At 48.2% G+C, this 16,748-nt stretch overlaps 1 protein-coding gene and 1 pseudogene across 1 annotated transcript in view; one reads left to right on the forward strand and one right to left on the reverse strand.

The window, feature by feature from the left end:
* LOC134984573 (zinc finger protein 585A-like) overlaps nt 1-16,748 on the forward strand; it is a 207,174-nt pseudogene that overhangs the window by 117,092 nt on the left and 73,334 nt on the right.
* LOC134984576 (oocyte zinc finger protein XlCOF6-like) overlaps nt 1-16,748 on the reverse strand; it is a 66,199-nt gene that overhangs the window by 19,292 nt on the left and 30,159 nt on the right. Inside the window, exons 2-5 of the mRNA XM_063950129.1 lie at nt 12,628-12,819; nt 11,832-11,910; nt 11,613-11,714; nt 11,154-11,453 (exon numbers count right to left, since the gene is read on the reverse strand). Of these exons, the coding sequence (XP_063806199.1) occupies nt 11,154-11,453; nt 11,613-11,714; nt 11,832-11,910; nt 12,628-12,819 (673 nt within the window). The remainder of the gene's footprint in view (nt 1-11,153; nt 11,454-11,612; nt 11,715-11,831; nt 11,911-12,627; nt 12,820-16,748) is intronic.

The raw sequence follows: 16,748 nt of genomic DNA on the forward strand, positions 1-16,748 counted from the left end.
TACTCGCGGAATGAAGATTGCCAACAACGCCACACCGCGTTTTTCTGCCCAGAGGATAATTCTTGTTACCTCTAACATTGCAGCTCTGCTCTTCGTTCCGCCCTGTCTGTTTATGTATGACAATGCCGTCACATTGTCTGTACCTGAATGGCTTGATCTTGAAGAAGATGTGCCACTTGTTGAAGGGCATTGTATATGGCCCTAAGTTCCAGAATGTTTATTGGAAGAATGGCTTCTTGATTTGACCATTTTCCCTGGAAGTTTTCCCCCTGGGTGATTGCTCCCCAACCTCTGAGGCTTGCACATGTGGTTAGTAGAACCCAATTCTGAATCCTGAAACTGCGGCCTTCGATCAGGTGAGAAGTCTGTAGCCACCAGAGAAGCAACATTCTGGCTTTCGGCGACAGGCGTATCCTCTGGTGCATGTGAAGATGCGATCCGGACCACCTGTCCAAGAGATCCAACTGGAAGGGCCTTGCGTGAAACCTTCCGTACTGCAGTGCCTCGTAGGAGGCTACCATCTTCCCCAGTAGGTGAATGCACTGATGTACCAATATCCGAGTTGGCTTCAGGACATCCTGGACCATTGACTGGATCACCAATGCCTTTTCCAATGGAAGGAACACCCTCTGTACTTCCGTATCGAGTATCATTCCCAAGAAGGGAAGCCCATTTGTCGATTCCAAGTGTGAATTTGTAAAGGTTCAGAATCCACACGTGATCCTGGAGTAGTTGAGTTGAGAGAGCAATTCTTTGTAACAACCTCTCCATGGAGGATGCCTTTATCAGTAGATCATCCAGGTATGGAATTATGTTCATTTCCTGTTTGCGGAGGAGGAGCATCATCTCTGCCATGACCTTGGTGAACCCCCTCGGTGCTGTGGAGAGGCCAAATGGCAGTGCCTGGAACTGGTAGTGACAGTCCTGTATTGCAAACCTTAGATAAGCCTAATGAGGCGGCCAGATCGGAATATGAAGGTACGCATCCTTGATATCCAGAGACACCACGAATTCCCCTTCCTCCAGACCTGATATGACTGCTCTCAGATACTCCAACTTGAATTTGAATACCGATAAATATGGGTTCAGAGATTTTAGGTTTAAGATGGGACTTCTGAACCATCCGGCTTTGGTACTACGAACAGGTTGGAATAATAACCCTTGTTCTGTAACTGAGGTGGAACTGGGACTATGACCTGTGTCTGTACCAACTTTTGAATTGCCTGTTGCAGGATTGTACTTGCTTCCTGAGAAGCTGGTAAGCCTGATTTGAAGAATCTGTGAGGTGGGAGTTCTTGAAAATCCAGTCTGTATCCCTGGGCAATAAGATCTTTGACCCAGGGATCTAGGCATGATGTGACTGTAATCCTTTAAACGTTCTCCCACCTATCTGTTCTTCAGGTAGTGTGGTCCACCGTCATGCTGAAGGCTTTGAGGAAGCAGAACCTGAGCTCTGTTCCTGAGAACCTGTAGTTGCAGGTTTTCTGGATTTTCCTCAACCACCTCTGAAGGCAGTGGAGGAACCTTTGGATCTGTTTTTAAATTGTGCTGCCCAAAAGGACTGCAACGTAGGGGCAGAGTACGAGTACTAGCCGGGGTTGCTGCAGAAGGAAGATATTTCGACTTACCCGCAGTTGCCTTGGATATCCACGTATCCAGTTCATCTCCGAACAAGGCCTCACCTGAGAAGGGCTCTCCACGATTCTCCTGGAATCTGCATCCACAGTACATTGGCGTAGCCATAAGCCTCTGTGTGCTGACACTGACATGTGCGTTGAGCAGGCCAATTTCCTTCATGGCCTCCACCATAAAGTTTGCAGAGTCCTGAATGTGATGCAAGAGTAATTCAATTTCACTCCTATGCAGACAATCTAAATCATCAATTAGGTTACCTGAGCATTTTGCAATGGCCCTAGATATCCACGTACAAGCAACAATGGGTCATTGAGCCACCCCAGCAGTTGTGTACAGAGATTTGAGTGTGGTCTCAATTCCGCGGTCAGCCGTATCCTTTAAGGCCGCTGCGCCTGGGACAGGTAAAATAATTTTACGTGACAATCTAGATTAAGAGGCGTCCACTATCGGTGGATTTTCCCATTTCTTCCTATCATCTTGAGGGAAAGGAAATGAGGTGAGCAATCTTTCTGGAAGAAAATGGATAGGACCGAAATCTGGACCTTCACAGATCCTAACCTCAGGCCCATATCCACACCTGCTTGCAGGAAGAGGAGAAAACTTCATAGGAAACTTCTTGGATTCACACCAAGAGACATATTTCTTCCAAATACGATGGTAATGTTTAGACGTTGCCCCTTTCCTAGCCTGGATGAGGGTAGGAATGACCTTCTGAGCAAGTATCCGGCGCTCAACTTCCATGCCATCAAATGTAGCAGAGGAAGAGGCCTCGGTTCCTCTTGCAGTAAATTCAGAAGGCCTGCATACCAAGCCCTTCTTGACCAGTCTGGGGCAATGAGGATCGCTTGAACCCTTGTTCTCCTTATGAGCTTTAGGATTCTTGGGATGAGTGGGAATGGTGTAAACACGTACACTGACTGGAATACCCATGTACTGAATGCTCTTAGTCGACACTGGAATCAGAGTCCGTGTCGGTATCTGTATCTGCTATCTGGGTAAATGCACGTTTCTGTGAGCCCAAAGGGGTCTGGGCCTGTGACAAAGCATCTTCCATGGATTTCCTCCATGTCTGGTTCTTATAGGCCCTACACACTGGCCGATTTTATGAAAGATATGAACGATCTCGTTCATAAATGAACGAGAACTCGTTCATATCTTTCAGTGTGGAGACTCCAGCGATGAACGATGCGCGGCCCCGCGCTCGTTCATCGCTGGTCTCCCGTCGGCTGTGCATGCAGGCCAATATGGACGATCTCATCCATATTTGCCTGCACTTCAATGCAGCCGGGTGACTGGGGGAGTGAAGAAACTTCACTCCCCCGTCACTGCCCCCCCCCGCCGCCGGGTCGCTCGTCGGCCGTATCGGCCGTCGGGCACCTCGGCGGTGCATCGCTGAGTGTGTAGGGCCCCTTAGACTCAAATTTATCAAATCTCTTAGACAACTTAGTCACATTTGCATTTAAAACACTTAACATATTGACCCAATCATCCATCGGCAGTGCCGACACTGTCACTCTCACAGAACTGTCTGTCTCCACGCCAGCCTTCTCCTGGGAAGAGCATTCAGCCTCAGACATGTCGACACACACGTACCGACACCCACAACCACACTGGGGCTATAGGAGACAGACCCACAATAAAGCCTGCCAGAGAGACACAGAGAGCGTTCTGCCAGCTCACACCCAGCGCCTATCCCGGTACTGAAGTCAGTAACAAGACTGCCCAGACCTGCTAGCGCTTTTTACATATATAATAAATCACCAATCACTAGTGCCCCCCCCCCCCCCCTTCCCGCCCCGTTTTTCACCCTGTTACTTGCACAGCAGTGTGGAGGTCAGGGCCAGCTTCTCTGCAGCTTCTGTGAAGGGAAAAATGGCGCTGGTGAGAGCTGTGCAGGCTAAGCCCCGCCCACTACATGGCACGCTTCAGTCCCGCTAAAAAAAATCTTTATACTGGCGGGCGTCCCTTAACAAGTGCCTGAGCACTGTTATATCCTATGCCAATGCTGTTTGAGGTCCCCCATGCTGCCCAAGGCCCCCCCCCCCCGCGTTCTGCACCCTGCAGTGCCGTGATCAGTGTGGAAGCATGGCGCGCAGTGCGGTACCTCAAACGCCGTCTTCTGCCGTCACTGAAGTCTTCTGATCTTCTCATACTCACCCGGCTTCTTTCTTCTGGCTCTGTGAGGGGGTGACGGCGCGCCTCCGCAAACAAGCAGCTAGGCGCACCAAGTGATCTGAACCTCTGGAGCTAATGGTGTCCAGTAGCCTAAGAAGCAGAGCCCTTGAACTCACAGAAGTAGGTCTGCTTCTCTCCCCTCAGTCCCACGATGCAGGGAGCCTGTAGCCAGCATGTCTCCCTGAAAATAATAAACCTAATAAAGTCTTTTCCCTGAGAAACTAGAGAGCTCCCCAGTGTGCATCCAGTCTCGCTGGGCACAGAATCTAACTAGAGTCTGGAGGAGGGGCATAGAGGGAGGAGCCAGTTCACACCCATTCAAAGTCTTATAGTGTGCCCATGTCTCCTGCGGATCCCGTCTATACCCCATGGTTCATGAAGCATCCCCAACATCCTCTAAGACGTATGAGAAATTAGGTTTAGACTTGTAAGTAGAAGGAAACTTCACTTTCTTCAGAGTCTGCCTCTGACTCCGAAATTCTTTATCAAGTAAAGGGCAAAGACTCTAGAACCTTCTTGGACTCTGTATCAGCTTTCCATGTACATAGCCAGACCGCCATGTGAGCTGCTACTGCTGAGGCTGATGCTTGAGAGGCAATAGTACCCATGTCCAAGGCAGCTTCTTCCATAAAATAAGAATTTACTCACCGGTAATTCTATTTCTCGTAGTCCGTAGTGGATGCTGGGGACTCCGTAAGGACCATGGGGAATAGATGGCTCCGCAGGAGACTGGGCACAATTAAAGAAAGATTTAGGACTATCTGGTGTGCACTGGCTCCTCCCACTATGACCCTCCTCCAAGCCTCAGTTAGGACACTGTGCCCAGAAGAGCTGACACAATAAGGAAGGATTTTGAATCCCGGGTAAGACTCATACCAGCCACACCAATCACACCATGTAACTTGTGATACTATACCCAGTTAACAGTATGATAACAGAGGAGCCTCTGAATAGATGGCTCACAATAACAACCCGATTTGTGTAACAATAACTATGTACAAGTATTGCAGACAATCCGCACTTGGGATGGGCGCCCAGCATCCACTACGGACTACGAGAAATAGATTTACCGGTGAGTAAATTCTTATTTTCTCTGACGTCCTAGTGGATGCTGGGGACTCCGTAAGGACCATGGGGATTATACCAAAGCTCCCAAACGGGCGGGAGAGTGTGGATGACTCTGCAGCACCGAATGAGCAAACTCAAGGTCCTCCTCAGCCAGGGTATCAAATTTGTAAAATTTAGCAAACGTGTTTGACCCTGACCAAGTAGCCGCTCGGCAAAGTTGCAATGCCGAGACCCCTCGGGCAGCCGCCCAAGATGAGCCCACTTTCCTTGTGGAGTGGGCTTTTACTGATTTAGGATGCGGCAGTCCAGCCGCAAAATGCGCCAGCTGAATTGTGCTACAAATCCAGCGAGCAATAGTCTGCTTAGGAACAGGAGCACCCAGTTTGTTGGGTGCATACAGGATAAATAGCGAGTCAGTTTTCCTGACTCCAGCCGTCCTGGAAACATAAATTTTCAAGGCCCTGACTACGTCCAGTAACTTGGAATCCTCCAAGTCCCTAGTAGCTGCAGGCACTACAATAGGTTGGTTTAAGTGAAAAGCTGATACCACCTTAGGGAGAAACTGGGGACGAGTCCTCAATTCTGCCCTATCCATATGGAAAATCAGATAAGGGCTTTTTCATGACAAAGCCACCAATTCTGATACACGCCTGGCCGAAGCCAAGGCCAATAACATGACCACTTTCCACGTGAGATATTTCAGATCCACGGTTTTAAGTGGCTCAAACCAATGTGATTTTAGGAAACTCAACACCACGTTGAGATCCCAAGGTGCCACTGGAGGCACAAAAGGGGGCTGAATATGCAGCACTCCCTTTACAAATGTCTGAACTTCAGGTAGTGAAGTCAGTTCTTTCTGGAAGAAAATCGACAGAGCCAAAATCTGGACCTTAATGGAACCCAATTTTAGGCCCATAGTCACTCCTGACTGTAGGAAGTGCAGAAATCGACCCAGCTGAAATTCCTCTGTTGGGGCCTTCCTGGCCTTACACCACGCAACATATTTTCGCCAAATGCAGTGATAATGGTTTGCGGTTACTTCTTTCCTAGCTTTAATCAGCGTAGGAGTGACTTCCTCCGGAATGTCCTTTTCCTTCAGGATCTGGAGTTCAACCGCCATGCCGTCAACGCAGCCGCGGTAAGTCTTGGAACAGACACGGACCCTGCTGCAGCAGGTCCTGTCTGAGCGGTAGAGGTCATGAGTCTTCTGAGATTATTTCTTGAAGTTCCGGGTACCAAGTTCTTCTTGGCCAATCCGGAACAATGAGTATAGTACTTACTCCTCTTTTCCTTATTATCCTCAGTACCTTGGGTATGAGAGGAAGAGGAAGGAACACATAAACCGACTGGTACACCCACGGTGTCCCTAGAGCGTCCACAGCTATTGCCTGAGGGTCTCTCGACCTGGCGCAATATCTTTCTAGCTTTTTGTTTAGGTGGGACGCCATCATGTCCACCTGTCGCCTTTCCCAACGGTTTACAATCAGTTAGAAGACTTCTGTATGAAGTCCCCACTCTCCCGGGTGGAGGTCGTGTCTGCTGAGGAAGTCTGCTTCCCAGTTGTCCACTCCCGGAATGAACACTGCTGACAGTGCTAACACGTGATTTTCCGCCCATCGGAGAATCCTTGTGGCTTCTGCCACGCCATCCTGCTTCTTGTGCCGCCCTGTCGGTTTACATGGGCGACTGCCGTAATGTTGTCTGATTGGATCAGTACCGGCTGGTTTTGAAGCAGGGGTCTTGCCTGACTTAGGGCATTGTAAATGGCCCTTAGTTCCAGAATATTTATGTGTAGGGAAATCTCCAGATTTGACCATAGTCCCTGGACATTTCTTCCCTGAGTGACTGCCCTCCAGCCTCGAAGGCTGGCATCCGTGGTCACCAGGACCCAGTCCTGTATGGCGAATCTGCAGCCCTCTTGAAGATGAGCACTCTGCAGCCACCACAGCAGAGATACCCTGGTCCTTGGAGACAGGGTTATCAGCCGATGCATCTGAAGATGTGATCCGGACCACTTGTCCAACAGGTCCCACTGAAAAGTTCTTGCATGGAACCTGCCAAATGGAATTGCTTCGTATGAAGCTACCATTTTTTCCAGGACTCGCGTGCAGTGATGCACCGACACCCGTTTTGGTTTCAGGAGGCCTCTGACTAGAGATGACAGCTCCTTGGCTTTCTCCTCCGAGAGAAACACTTTTTTCTGGTCTGTGTCCAGAACCATACCCAGGAACAGTAGATGCGTCGTAGGAACCAGCTGCGACTTTGGAATATTCAGAATCCAGCCGTGCTGTTGTAGCACTTCCCGAGATAGTGCTACTCTGACAAACAACTGCTCCATGGACCTAGCCTTTATAAGGAGATTGTTCAAGTACGGGATAATTATTTCGCCCATTACCTTGGTAAATACCCTCGTGCCGGGGACAGACCAACGGCAACGTCTGGAATTGGTAATAACAATCCTGTACCACAATTTTGAGGTACTCCTGGTGAGGAGGGTAAATAGGGACATGCAGGTAAGCATCCTTGATGTCCAGTGATACCCGGAAAATTCTCCAGGCTTGCAATAATCGCCCTGAGCGATTCCATTTTGAATTTGAACCTTCGTACATAAGTGTTCAAGGATTTCAATTTTAGAATGGGTCTCACCGAACCGGCTGGTTTCGGTACCAGAAACATTTTGGAATAGTAACCCCGGCCTTGTTGAAGGAGGGGTACCTTGATTTCACCTGCTGGAAGTACAGCTTGTGAATTGCCGCCAGTACTAACTCCCTATCTCCGAGGGCAGCAGGCAAGGCTGATGTGAGGTAACGGCTAGGGGGAGTCGTCTCTAACTCCAGCTTGTATTCCTGTGATACTACTTGCAGAACCCAGGAATCCACCTGTGGGCAAGCCCACTGGTCCCTGAAGTTCCCGAGACGCGTCCCACCGCACCTGTCTCCACCTGTGGAGCCCCAGCGTCATGCTGTGGACTCGGAGGAAGCGGGGGAAGATTTTTGATCCTGAGAACTGGCTGTCTGTGCAGCTTTTTCCTTTTTCCCTTGTGCAGAAAAGGAAGCGCCTTTGGCCCCCTTGCTTTTCTGAAGCCGAAAGGACTGTACCTGATAATCCAGTGCTTTCTTAGGCTGTGAGGAAACCTGAGGTAAAAAATTTTCTTCCCAGCTGTTGCTGTGGATACGAGGTCCCAGAGACCATCCCCAAACAATTCCTCACCCTTATAAGGCAGAATCTCCATGTGCCTTTTAAAATCACCATCACCTGTCCACTGCCGGGTCTCTAATACCCTCCTGGCAGAATGGACCTTGCATTAATTCTGGATACCAGCCGGCAAATATCCCTCTGTGCATCCTTCATATATAAGACTACGTCTTTAATATGCTCTATGTTAGCCAAATATTATCCCTGTCTAGGGTATTAATCTTATCTGACAGGGTATCAGACCACGCTGCAGCAGCACTATTCATGCTGAGGCCATTGCAGGTCTCAGTATAATACCTAAGTGTGTATATACAGACTTCAGGATAGCCTCCTGCTTTTTATAAGCAGGCTCCTTCAAAGTGGCCGTATCCTAAAACGGTAGTGCCAGCTTTTATGACAAACGTGTGAGCGCCTTATCCATCCTAGGAGATATCTCCCAACGTGACCTATCCTCTGGCGGGAAAGGGCACGCCAGCAGTAACTTTTTAGAAATTACCAGTTTCTTATCGGGGGAACCCACGCTTCTTCACACACTTCATTCACTCATCTGATGGGGGAACAAAACACTGGATGCTTTTTCTCCCCAAACATAAAACCCCTTGGGTTAATGTCAGAAATATGTAACATTTTTTTTTTTTACTGCCGAGATCATGCAACGGATGTTCCTAGTGGCTTTTGTATATGTCTCAACCTCGTCGACCCTGGAGTCAGACTCTGTGTCGACATCCGTGTTTGCCATGTGAGGTAACGGGCGTTTTTTGAGTCCCTGATGGCCTTTGAGACGCCTGGGCAGGTGCGGGCTAAGAAGACGGCTGTCCCACAGCTGTTACGTCATCCAGCATTTTATGTAAGGAGTTGACACTGTCGGTTAATACCTTCCACCTATCCATCCACTCTGGTGTCGGCCCCACAGGGGGCAACATCACATTTATCGGCATCTGCTCCGCCTCCACGTAACCTTCCTCATCCAACATGTCGACACAGCCGTACCGACACACCGCACACACACAGGGAATGCTCTGACTGAGGACAGGACCCCACAAAGTCCTTTGGGGAGACAGAGAGAGAGAATGCCAGCACACACCAGAGCGCTATATAATGCAGGGATTAACACTATAACTGAGTGATTTTTTCCCTAATAACTGCTTGTATACACAAATTGCGCCTAAATTTAGTGCCCCCCCTCTCTTTTTAACCCTTTGAGCCTGATAACTACAGGGGAGAGCATGGGGAGCTTTCTTCCAGCTGCACTGTGAAGAGAAAATGGCGCCAGGGTGCTGAGGGAGATAGCTCCGCCCCTTTTCGCTGACTTTTCTCCCGCTTTTTTATGGAATCTGGCAGGGGTATTTATCACATATATAGCCTCTGGGGCTATATATTGTGATTATTTGCCAGCCAAGGTGTGTAATATTGCTGCTCAGGGCGCCCCCCCCAGCGCCCTGCACCCATCAGTGACCGGAGTGTGAGGTGTACATGAGGAGCAATGGCGCACAGCTGCAGTGCTGTGCGCTACCTTGGTGAAGACTGAAGTCTTCTGCCGCCGATTTTCCGGACCTCTTCTTGCTTCTGGCTCTGTAAGGGGGACGGCGGCGCGGCTCCGGGACCGAACATCAAGGACGGGTCCTGTGGTTGATCCCTCTGGAGCTAATGGTGTCCAGTAGCCTAAGAAGCCCAAGCTAGCTGCAAGCAGGTAGGTTCGCTTCTTCTCCCCTTAGTCCCTCGTTGCAGTGAGCCTGTTGCCAGCAGGTCTCACTGTAAAATAAAAAACCTAACATATACTTTCTTTCTAGGAGCTCAGGAGAGCCCCTAGTGTGCATCCAGCTCGGCCGGGCACAAAAATCTAACTGAGGTCTGGAGGAGGGTCATGGTGGGAGGAGCCAGTGCACACCAGGTAGTCCTAAAGCTTTCTTTAGTTGTGCCCAGTCTCCTGCGGAGCCGCTATTCCCCATGGTCCTTACGGAGTTCCCAGCATCCACTAGGACGTCAGAGAAATAGGGGCTGATAGCTCATGATGTATGAGATACACCAGAGAGTGTGGGGAGGAGACTGGTCAGATCTCTGGGCTGGTAACACACAGTGACATGATCCGAGGGAAGAGCAAGAGTATAATAAGGCTGATGGCTCCTGATGTATGAGATACACCAGAGAGTGTGGGGAGGAGACTGGTCAGATCTCTGGGCTGGTAACACACAGTGACATGATGCGAGGGGAGAGCAAGAGTATAATAAGGCTGATGGCTCCTGATGTATGAGATACACCAGAGAGTGTGGGGAGGAGACTGGTCAGATCTCTGGGCTGGTGACACACAGTGACATGATGTGAGGGGAGAGCAGGAGTATAATAGTAGCTGATGGCTCCTGATGTATGAGATACACCAGAGAGTGTGGGGAGGAGACTGGTCAGATCTCTGGGCTGGTAACACACAGTGACATGATGTGAGGGGAGAGCAGGAGTATAATAGGGGCTGATGGCTCCTGATGTATGAGATACACTAGAGAGTGTGGGGAGGAGACTGGTCAGATCTCTGGGCTGGTGACACACAGTGACATGATGTGAGGGGAGAGCAGGAGTATAATAGGGGCTGATGGCTCCTGATGTATGAGATACACCAGAGAGTGTGGGGAGGAGACTGGTCAGATCTCTGGGCTGGTAACACACAGTGACATGATGTGAGGGGGAGAGCAGGAGTATAATAGGGGCTGATGGCTCCTGATGTATGAGATACACCAGAGAGTGTGGGGAGGAGACTGGCCAGATCTCTGATCTGGTAACACACAGTGACATGATGTGAGGGGAGAGCAGGAGTATAATAGGGGCTGATGGCTCCTGATGTATGAGATACACCAGAGAGTGTGGGGAGGAGACTGGTCAGATCTCTGGGCTGGTAACACACAGTGACATGATGTGAGGGGGAGAGCAGGAGTATAATAGGGGCTGATGGCTCCTGACTCCCTCACTGGGAAAATAAATATTCCTCATTAGTTTATACTGACAGAGGAGGGTGTAGGATAAGAGATTGCTGTAGTGACTGAGCAGGGAGAATATGTCACTCTTTTCTGTAATAATTGTTTACTACTCACCTGTGCTGATATCTGTAGGGATCTCCTCCTCCTTACACTGCTGATCACCCCTCACATACGTCTCTTCTTCTCCATCTATATCTTCTGCCTTTATATCAGTCACATACGTCTCTTCTTCTCCCTCTATATCTTCTGCCTTTATATCAGTCACATACGTCTCTTCTTCTCCCTCTACATCTTCTGCCTTCATATCAGTCACATACGTCTCTTCTTCTCCCTCTATATCTTCTGCCTTCATATCAGTCACATACGTCTTTTCTTCTTCCTCTATATCGTCTGTTTTAATATCAGACAGACGTTCTACCTAAAAAAACAAACAAACACTATAATGACATTTGCATACAGTCAGACTAGACTGAGGTGAAACAGTATAATATCAGTATATAAGACGCACACAGCTCCTCTACACATCATATAGTGACAGTCACTTTGGTATATTGGCGAGACCCTAAATCCCACCTACCTGATCCTCCTGTGGGATCCTGTGATTCTCCTCTGTACAATCCTGGGAATACAGAGGACGGGGACATCTCTCTGGGGTATCTCTGTTACTGGGCCCATCTGTAGGAGACACATAGTGACTGACTACAGTGTATATATGTGATTATCAGATGATGTGTGTATATAGGGGCTCCATACCTGCTCTCCCCTGTACAATACATGACAGTCTCCTCTTACCCAGTGATGTGAGGGGCCGGTGATTCTCCATCATCACGTCCTTGTACTGACCCCTGTGTTCCTCTATATACTCCCCCTCCTGCATGGAGACATAGACAGTAACATCCTGACACCTTATAGGAACCTGACACACACAGTGATACAGTCATCACCCAGACACATCCCCTGGTGTTACTGTATAATGTCCCATTCCCAGCAGTCACCTCTTCAGTCATCACCCAGACATATCCCCTGGTGTTACTGTATAATGTCCCATTCCCAGCAGTCACCTCTCCAATCATCACCCAGACACGTCCCCTGATGTTACTGTATAATGTCCCATTCCCAGCAGTCACCTCTCCAGTCATCACCCAGACACATCCCCTGGTGTTACTGTATAATGTCCCATTCCCAGCAGTCACCTCTCCAGTCATCAGCCAGAAACATCCCCTGGTGTTACTGTATAATGTCCCATTCCCATCAGTCAACTCTCCAGTCATCACCCAGACACGTCCCCTGGTGTTACTGTATAATGTCTCATTCCCAGCAGTCACCTCTCCAGTCATCACCAGACACGTCCCCTGGTGTTACTGTATAATGTCCCATTCCCAGCAGTCACCTCTCTAGTCATCACCCAGACACATCCCCCAGTGTTACTGTATAATGTCCCATTCCCAGCAGTCACCTCTCCAGTCATCACCCAGACACATCCCCCGGTGTTACTGTATAATGCCCCATTCCCAGCAGTCACCTCTCTAGTCATCACCCAGACACATCCCCCGGTGTTACTGTATAATGCCCCATTCCCAGCAGTCACCTCTCCAGTCAGCAGCTGATTGATCTTGTTGGTAAGTTCCAGGATCTTCTGGTCACTGTGCCTCTCATGTATCAGTGAGTGAGGTGGAGGCACCGTGATGGGGCTCTCAGTTCTGCTCAGTTCACCTGACACACGGGGATGGCTGATGGGTGTCTCACACTCACCAGATGTCTTCTTCACTATTTTGCAACCCTGCGAAATGGGGGAGACATCAATATCACTGTAAACACTGCCAGATCCCCTCACCTCCCCAGTCATGGCCCTGTATTATTACTATAGATATAAGTGATGTCACTGTATCACTCCCAGATCCCCTCACCTCCCGTCATGTCCCTGTATTATTTCTGTAGATATATGTGATGTCACTGTGAGACTCCCAGTACCCCTCACCTCCCCAGTCATGTCCCTGTATTATTACTATAGATATAACTGATGTCACTGTGACACTCCCAGATCCCCTCACCTCCCCAGTCATGTCCCTGTATTATTACTGTAGATAGGGCTAACAGACCAGGGTGACATATAAGCGGAAGACTGAGCGCGGATAAGAGTGTTGGGAGGACAATTGGCTGGGGTTGGTATAGAAGTGGGCCTTGAGAGCCCATTTGAAGTTTTGTAGAGAGGTGGAGAGTGAGATGGGGAGAGCACGTGCAAAATAGGTAGGACTGGGAGGAGGTAACCAGTTGGCAGGAGAGGCGGCGTCGGAGTCTAGGAGAGATGAGGTCAGAGATGCAAGAGGGAGAAGAGTGGGTGAGGGCTTTCAATGTGAGAAGCTTGAATTGTATTCTGAATGGGAAGGGTAGCCAGTGAAGGTCCTGCATGAGAGCAGATGTGGATGTAGTACGTTTGGTGAGGAAGATGAGATGGGCAGCAGCACTGAGGATAGATTGGAGTGGAGAGAGGCGTATGTCAGAGATGCCAGAAAGGAGATTACAGTAGTCCAATCTGGAGATGACCAGTGAGTGGATGGGGGTCTTAGTAGCATTCTGGGTGAGAAAGGGTCTGAGCCTGGAAATGTTTTTGAGATGGAAATGGCAGTACTGTGAGAGGTGCTGAATGTGTGGTGTGAAGGAGAGGTAGGATGGAAGGATTACTCCAAGACAGCGCACTTGGGGGCTAGAGGCGATAGTAGTGCCATCAATAGATAATTATGGGAGGAGAAGTTATGCGAGAGGGAGGGAAGATGATCAGCTCAGCGTTACACAGAAGTTTAAGAAAGCGCTGGGACATTCAGGAAGAGATAAAGAGGATGTGTAGATAGAGAAAAGGAGAGGTCCAGAACAGAACCTTGGGGACACTGACTGCTAGAGGAAGTGGGGGGGAGGGAGACGGAAGGAACCGTCAGAAACGCAGGAGGACAGCCAGGAGAGGGCAGTATCACGCAGACCAAGGGAGTAAATAGGATTTTAATATACCTAACGGTAAATCCTTTTCTTGTAGTCCATAAGGGATATTGGGGACAGAATTAGTATGATGGGGATGTCCCAAAACTTCCAGAACAGGCGGGAACGTGCGGAGACAACTGCAACACCGCCTGCCCAAACTGGGTATCCTCTTTGGTTAGGGTATCAAATTTGTAGAACTTCACAAAGGTGTTAGTCGACGACCAGGTAGCAGCTCGGCATAGTTGTAGGGCCGAGACTTCACGGGCTGCTGCCCAGGAAGAACCCACCGATCTAGTAGACTGGGCCTTCAGAGACTGTAGAACCGGTAAGGCTGCCGACACATAAGCCTGTTGGATAGTAAGCTTAATCCAACGAGCAATGCTTTGAAGCAGGGCAACCCTTTTTACGTGCATCATACAGCAGGAACAAGGAATCCGTCTTCCTGATGTGAGCCGTCCTTTTGACATAGACCTGTAAGGCTCATACAGCATCCAATGCATCTGGAATAGAAGCAGTGCCAGAACTTGACAGAATCACAATAGGTTGATTCAAGTGAAACACAGAGACTACCTTCGTCAGGAACTGCTGTCAAGTATGAGTATGGACTTTTGCACGACAAGGCCCCCAATTCTGAGACACGCCTAGCAGAAGCCAGGGCCAGTAACATCACCGTCTTCCACGTGAGGTACTTGTCTTCTACCATCACCAGAGGTTCAAACCAGGAGGACTGTAGAAAACAAAACCTAACATCTAGATCCCAAGGTGTCATAGGGGGCACAAAGGGAGGTTGTACATGAAGCACCCATTGCAAGAAGGTCTGAACTTCCGTCAAAAGAGACAACTTCTTCTGGAAGAAGATGGAAAGAGCTGAAATCTGGACCTTAATCTGGACCTTAATGGATCCCAGACGTAAGCCCTTAAGTTGCAGGGATATTCAGGAAAATGAAACAAGTACATTTACAGAGGAGAAGGTCCTAACAGAACTCTCAAAGCTGAAAGTGGACAAATCAATGGGGCCAGATGGGATACATCCAAGGATACTAAAAGAACTTAAAGAGGTGCTGGTAGCACCATTGACAGAATTATTCAACCAGTCATTAGCTACAGGAGTAATTCCAGGGGACTGGAAAAGAGCAAACGTAGTCCCACTGCACAAAAGTGGAAGCAAGGAAGAGGCAAACAACTACAGACCAGTGAGTCTTACATCAGTAGTAGGGAAATTGATGGAAACACTCTTAAAAGAAAGAGTTGTAGATTATCTCAAATCCGGCAATTTACTGTATCCAAAACAGAAAGGGATTCACTGGGGGGAGATCATGTCAAACAAATCTTATTGACTTTTTTGATTGTGTGACTAAAGTGATGGATAAAGGTGGAGCCATGGATATAGCTTATCTAGACTTTAGTAAGGCTTTTGACACAGTTCCACATCGCAGACTGCTAAATAAACTTGAAAGTTTGGGATTGGATATTAGGATTATTGAATGGATAAGATCTTGGTTGAAGGATAGTAAAACAGAGAGTTGTGGTAAATGGAGTGCATTCACAGGAGGGAAATGTTACCAGTGGAGTACCCCAGGGATCTGTACTTGGACCAGTGCTTTTTAATATCTTTATTGGTGACATTACAAATGGCATTAAAGGGAAAGTATGCCTTTTTGCAGATGACACAAAGGTATGCAACAGGGTAGACACACCAGGTGGGGTAAAACAAATTATTGAGGATCTAGGTAGACTAGAGGAATGGTTAAGAGTCTGGCAATTACAGTTGAATGCCAAAAAATGCTAAATCATGCACTTGGGTCTCAAAAATCCTAAAGCTAAATACAGTATTAATGGCACTATACTGGAAACTACTGAGGAGGAAAGGGATCTAGGAGTCACTATTTCAGATGACTTAAAGGCAGGTAAGCAATGTAACAAGGCAATGAGGAAGGCTAGTCAGATGTTTGGCTGCATTGGGAGAGGAATCAGCAGCAGAAAGAAAGAAGTAATAATGCCACTGTATAGGTCATTGGTACGGCCTCATCTAGAATACTGTATTCAGTTCTGGAGGCCATATCTTCAAAAGGATATTAATACATTAGAAACTGTACAAAGGAGGGCAACTAAAATGGTGCATGGCCTACATCACAAAACATACCCAGAAAGACTAAGAAATCTCAATATGTATAGTTTGGAGCAGAGAAGGGAAAGGGGGGACATGATAGAAACTTTCAAATATATCAAGGGTTTTAACAAAGTCCAGGAGGGAAACATTCTCCAAATGAAGAGAAGCAATAGGACACGAGGACATGCACTGAGACTGGAGGGGGGGAGGTTCAGGGGAAATTTGCGGAAAAATTATTTCACAGAAAGGGAACAAGTGGAATAGCCTCCCATCAGAGGTGGTAGAGGCTAAGACAGTAGAGCAATTTAAACATGCATGGGATAGACATAAGGATATCCTTACAAAGAAATAAGGATCAAATAAGGTTAGAGATAAAAATAATATAAAAAAAAAGGGGGGCAGACTAGATGGGCCAAGTGGTTCTTATCTGCCAACAAATTCTATGTTTCTATCCACTCCAGCCTGCAGGAAACAGGAACCTTCCTAAGTGGAATTCCGAAGAGGGATATGTGCATTCTTCGCACCAAGAGACATATCTCCGCAAGATATGATGATAGTGTTTTGACGTCACAAGTTTTCTGGCTTGTACCATAGTGGCAATGACCTTTTTGGAAAGCCCTTTGTGA

This window comes from Pseudophryne corroboree (assembly GCF_028390025.1).
Source record: "Pseudophryne corroboree isolate aPseCor3 chromosome 3 unlocalized genomic scaffold, aPseCor3.hap2 SUPER_3_unloc_66, whole genome shotgun sequence".
Lineage (NCBI taxonomy): Eukaryota > Metazoa > Chordata > Amphibia > Anura > Myobatrachidae > Pseudophryne > Pseudophryne corroboree.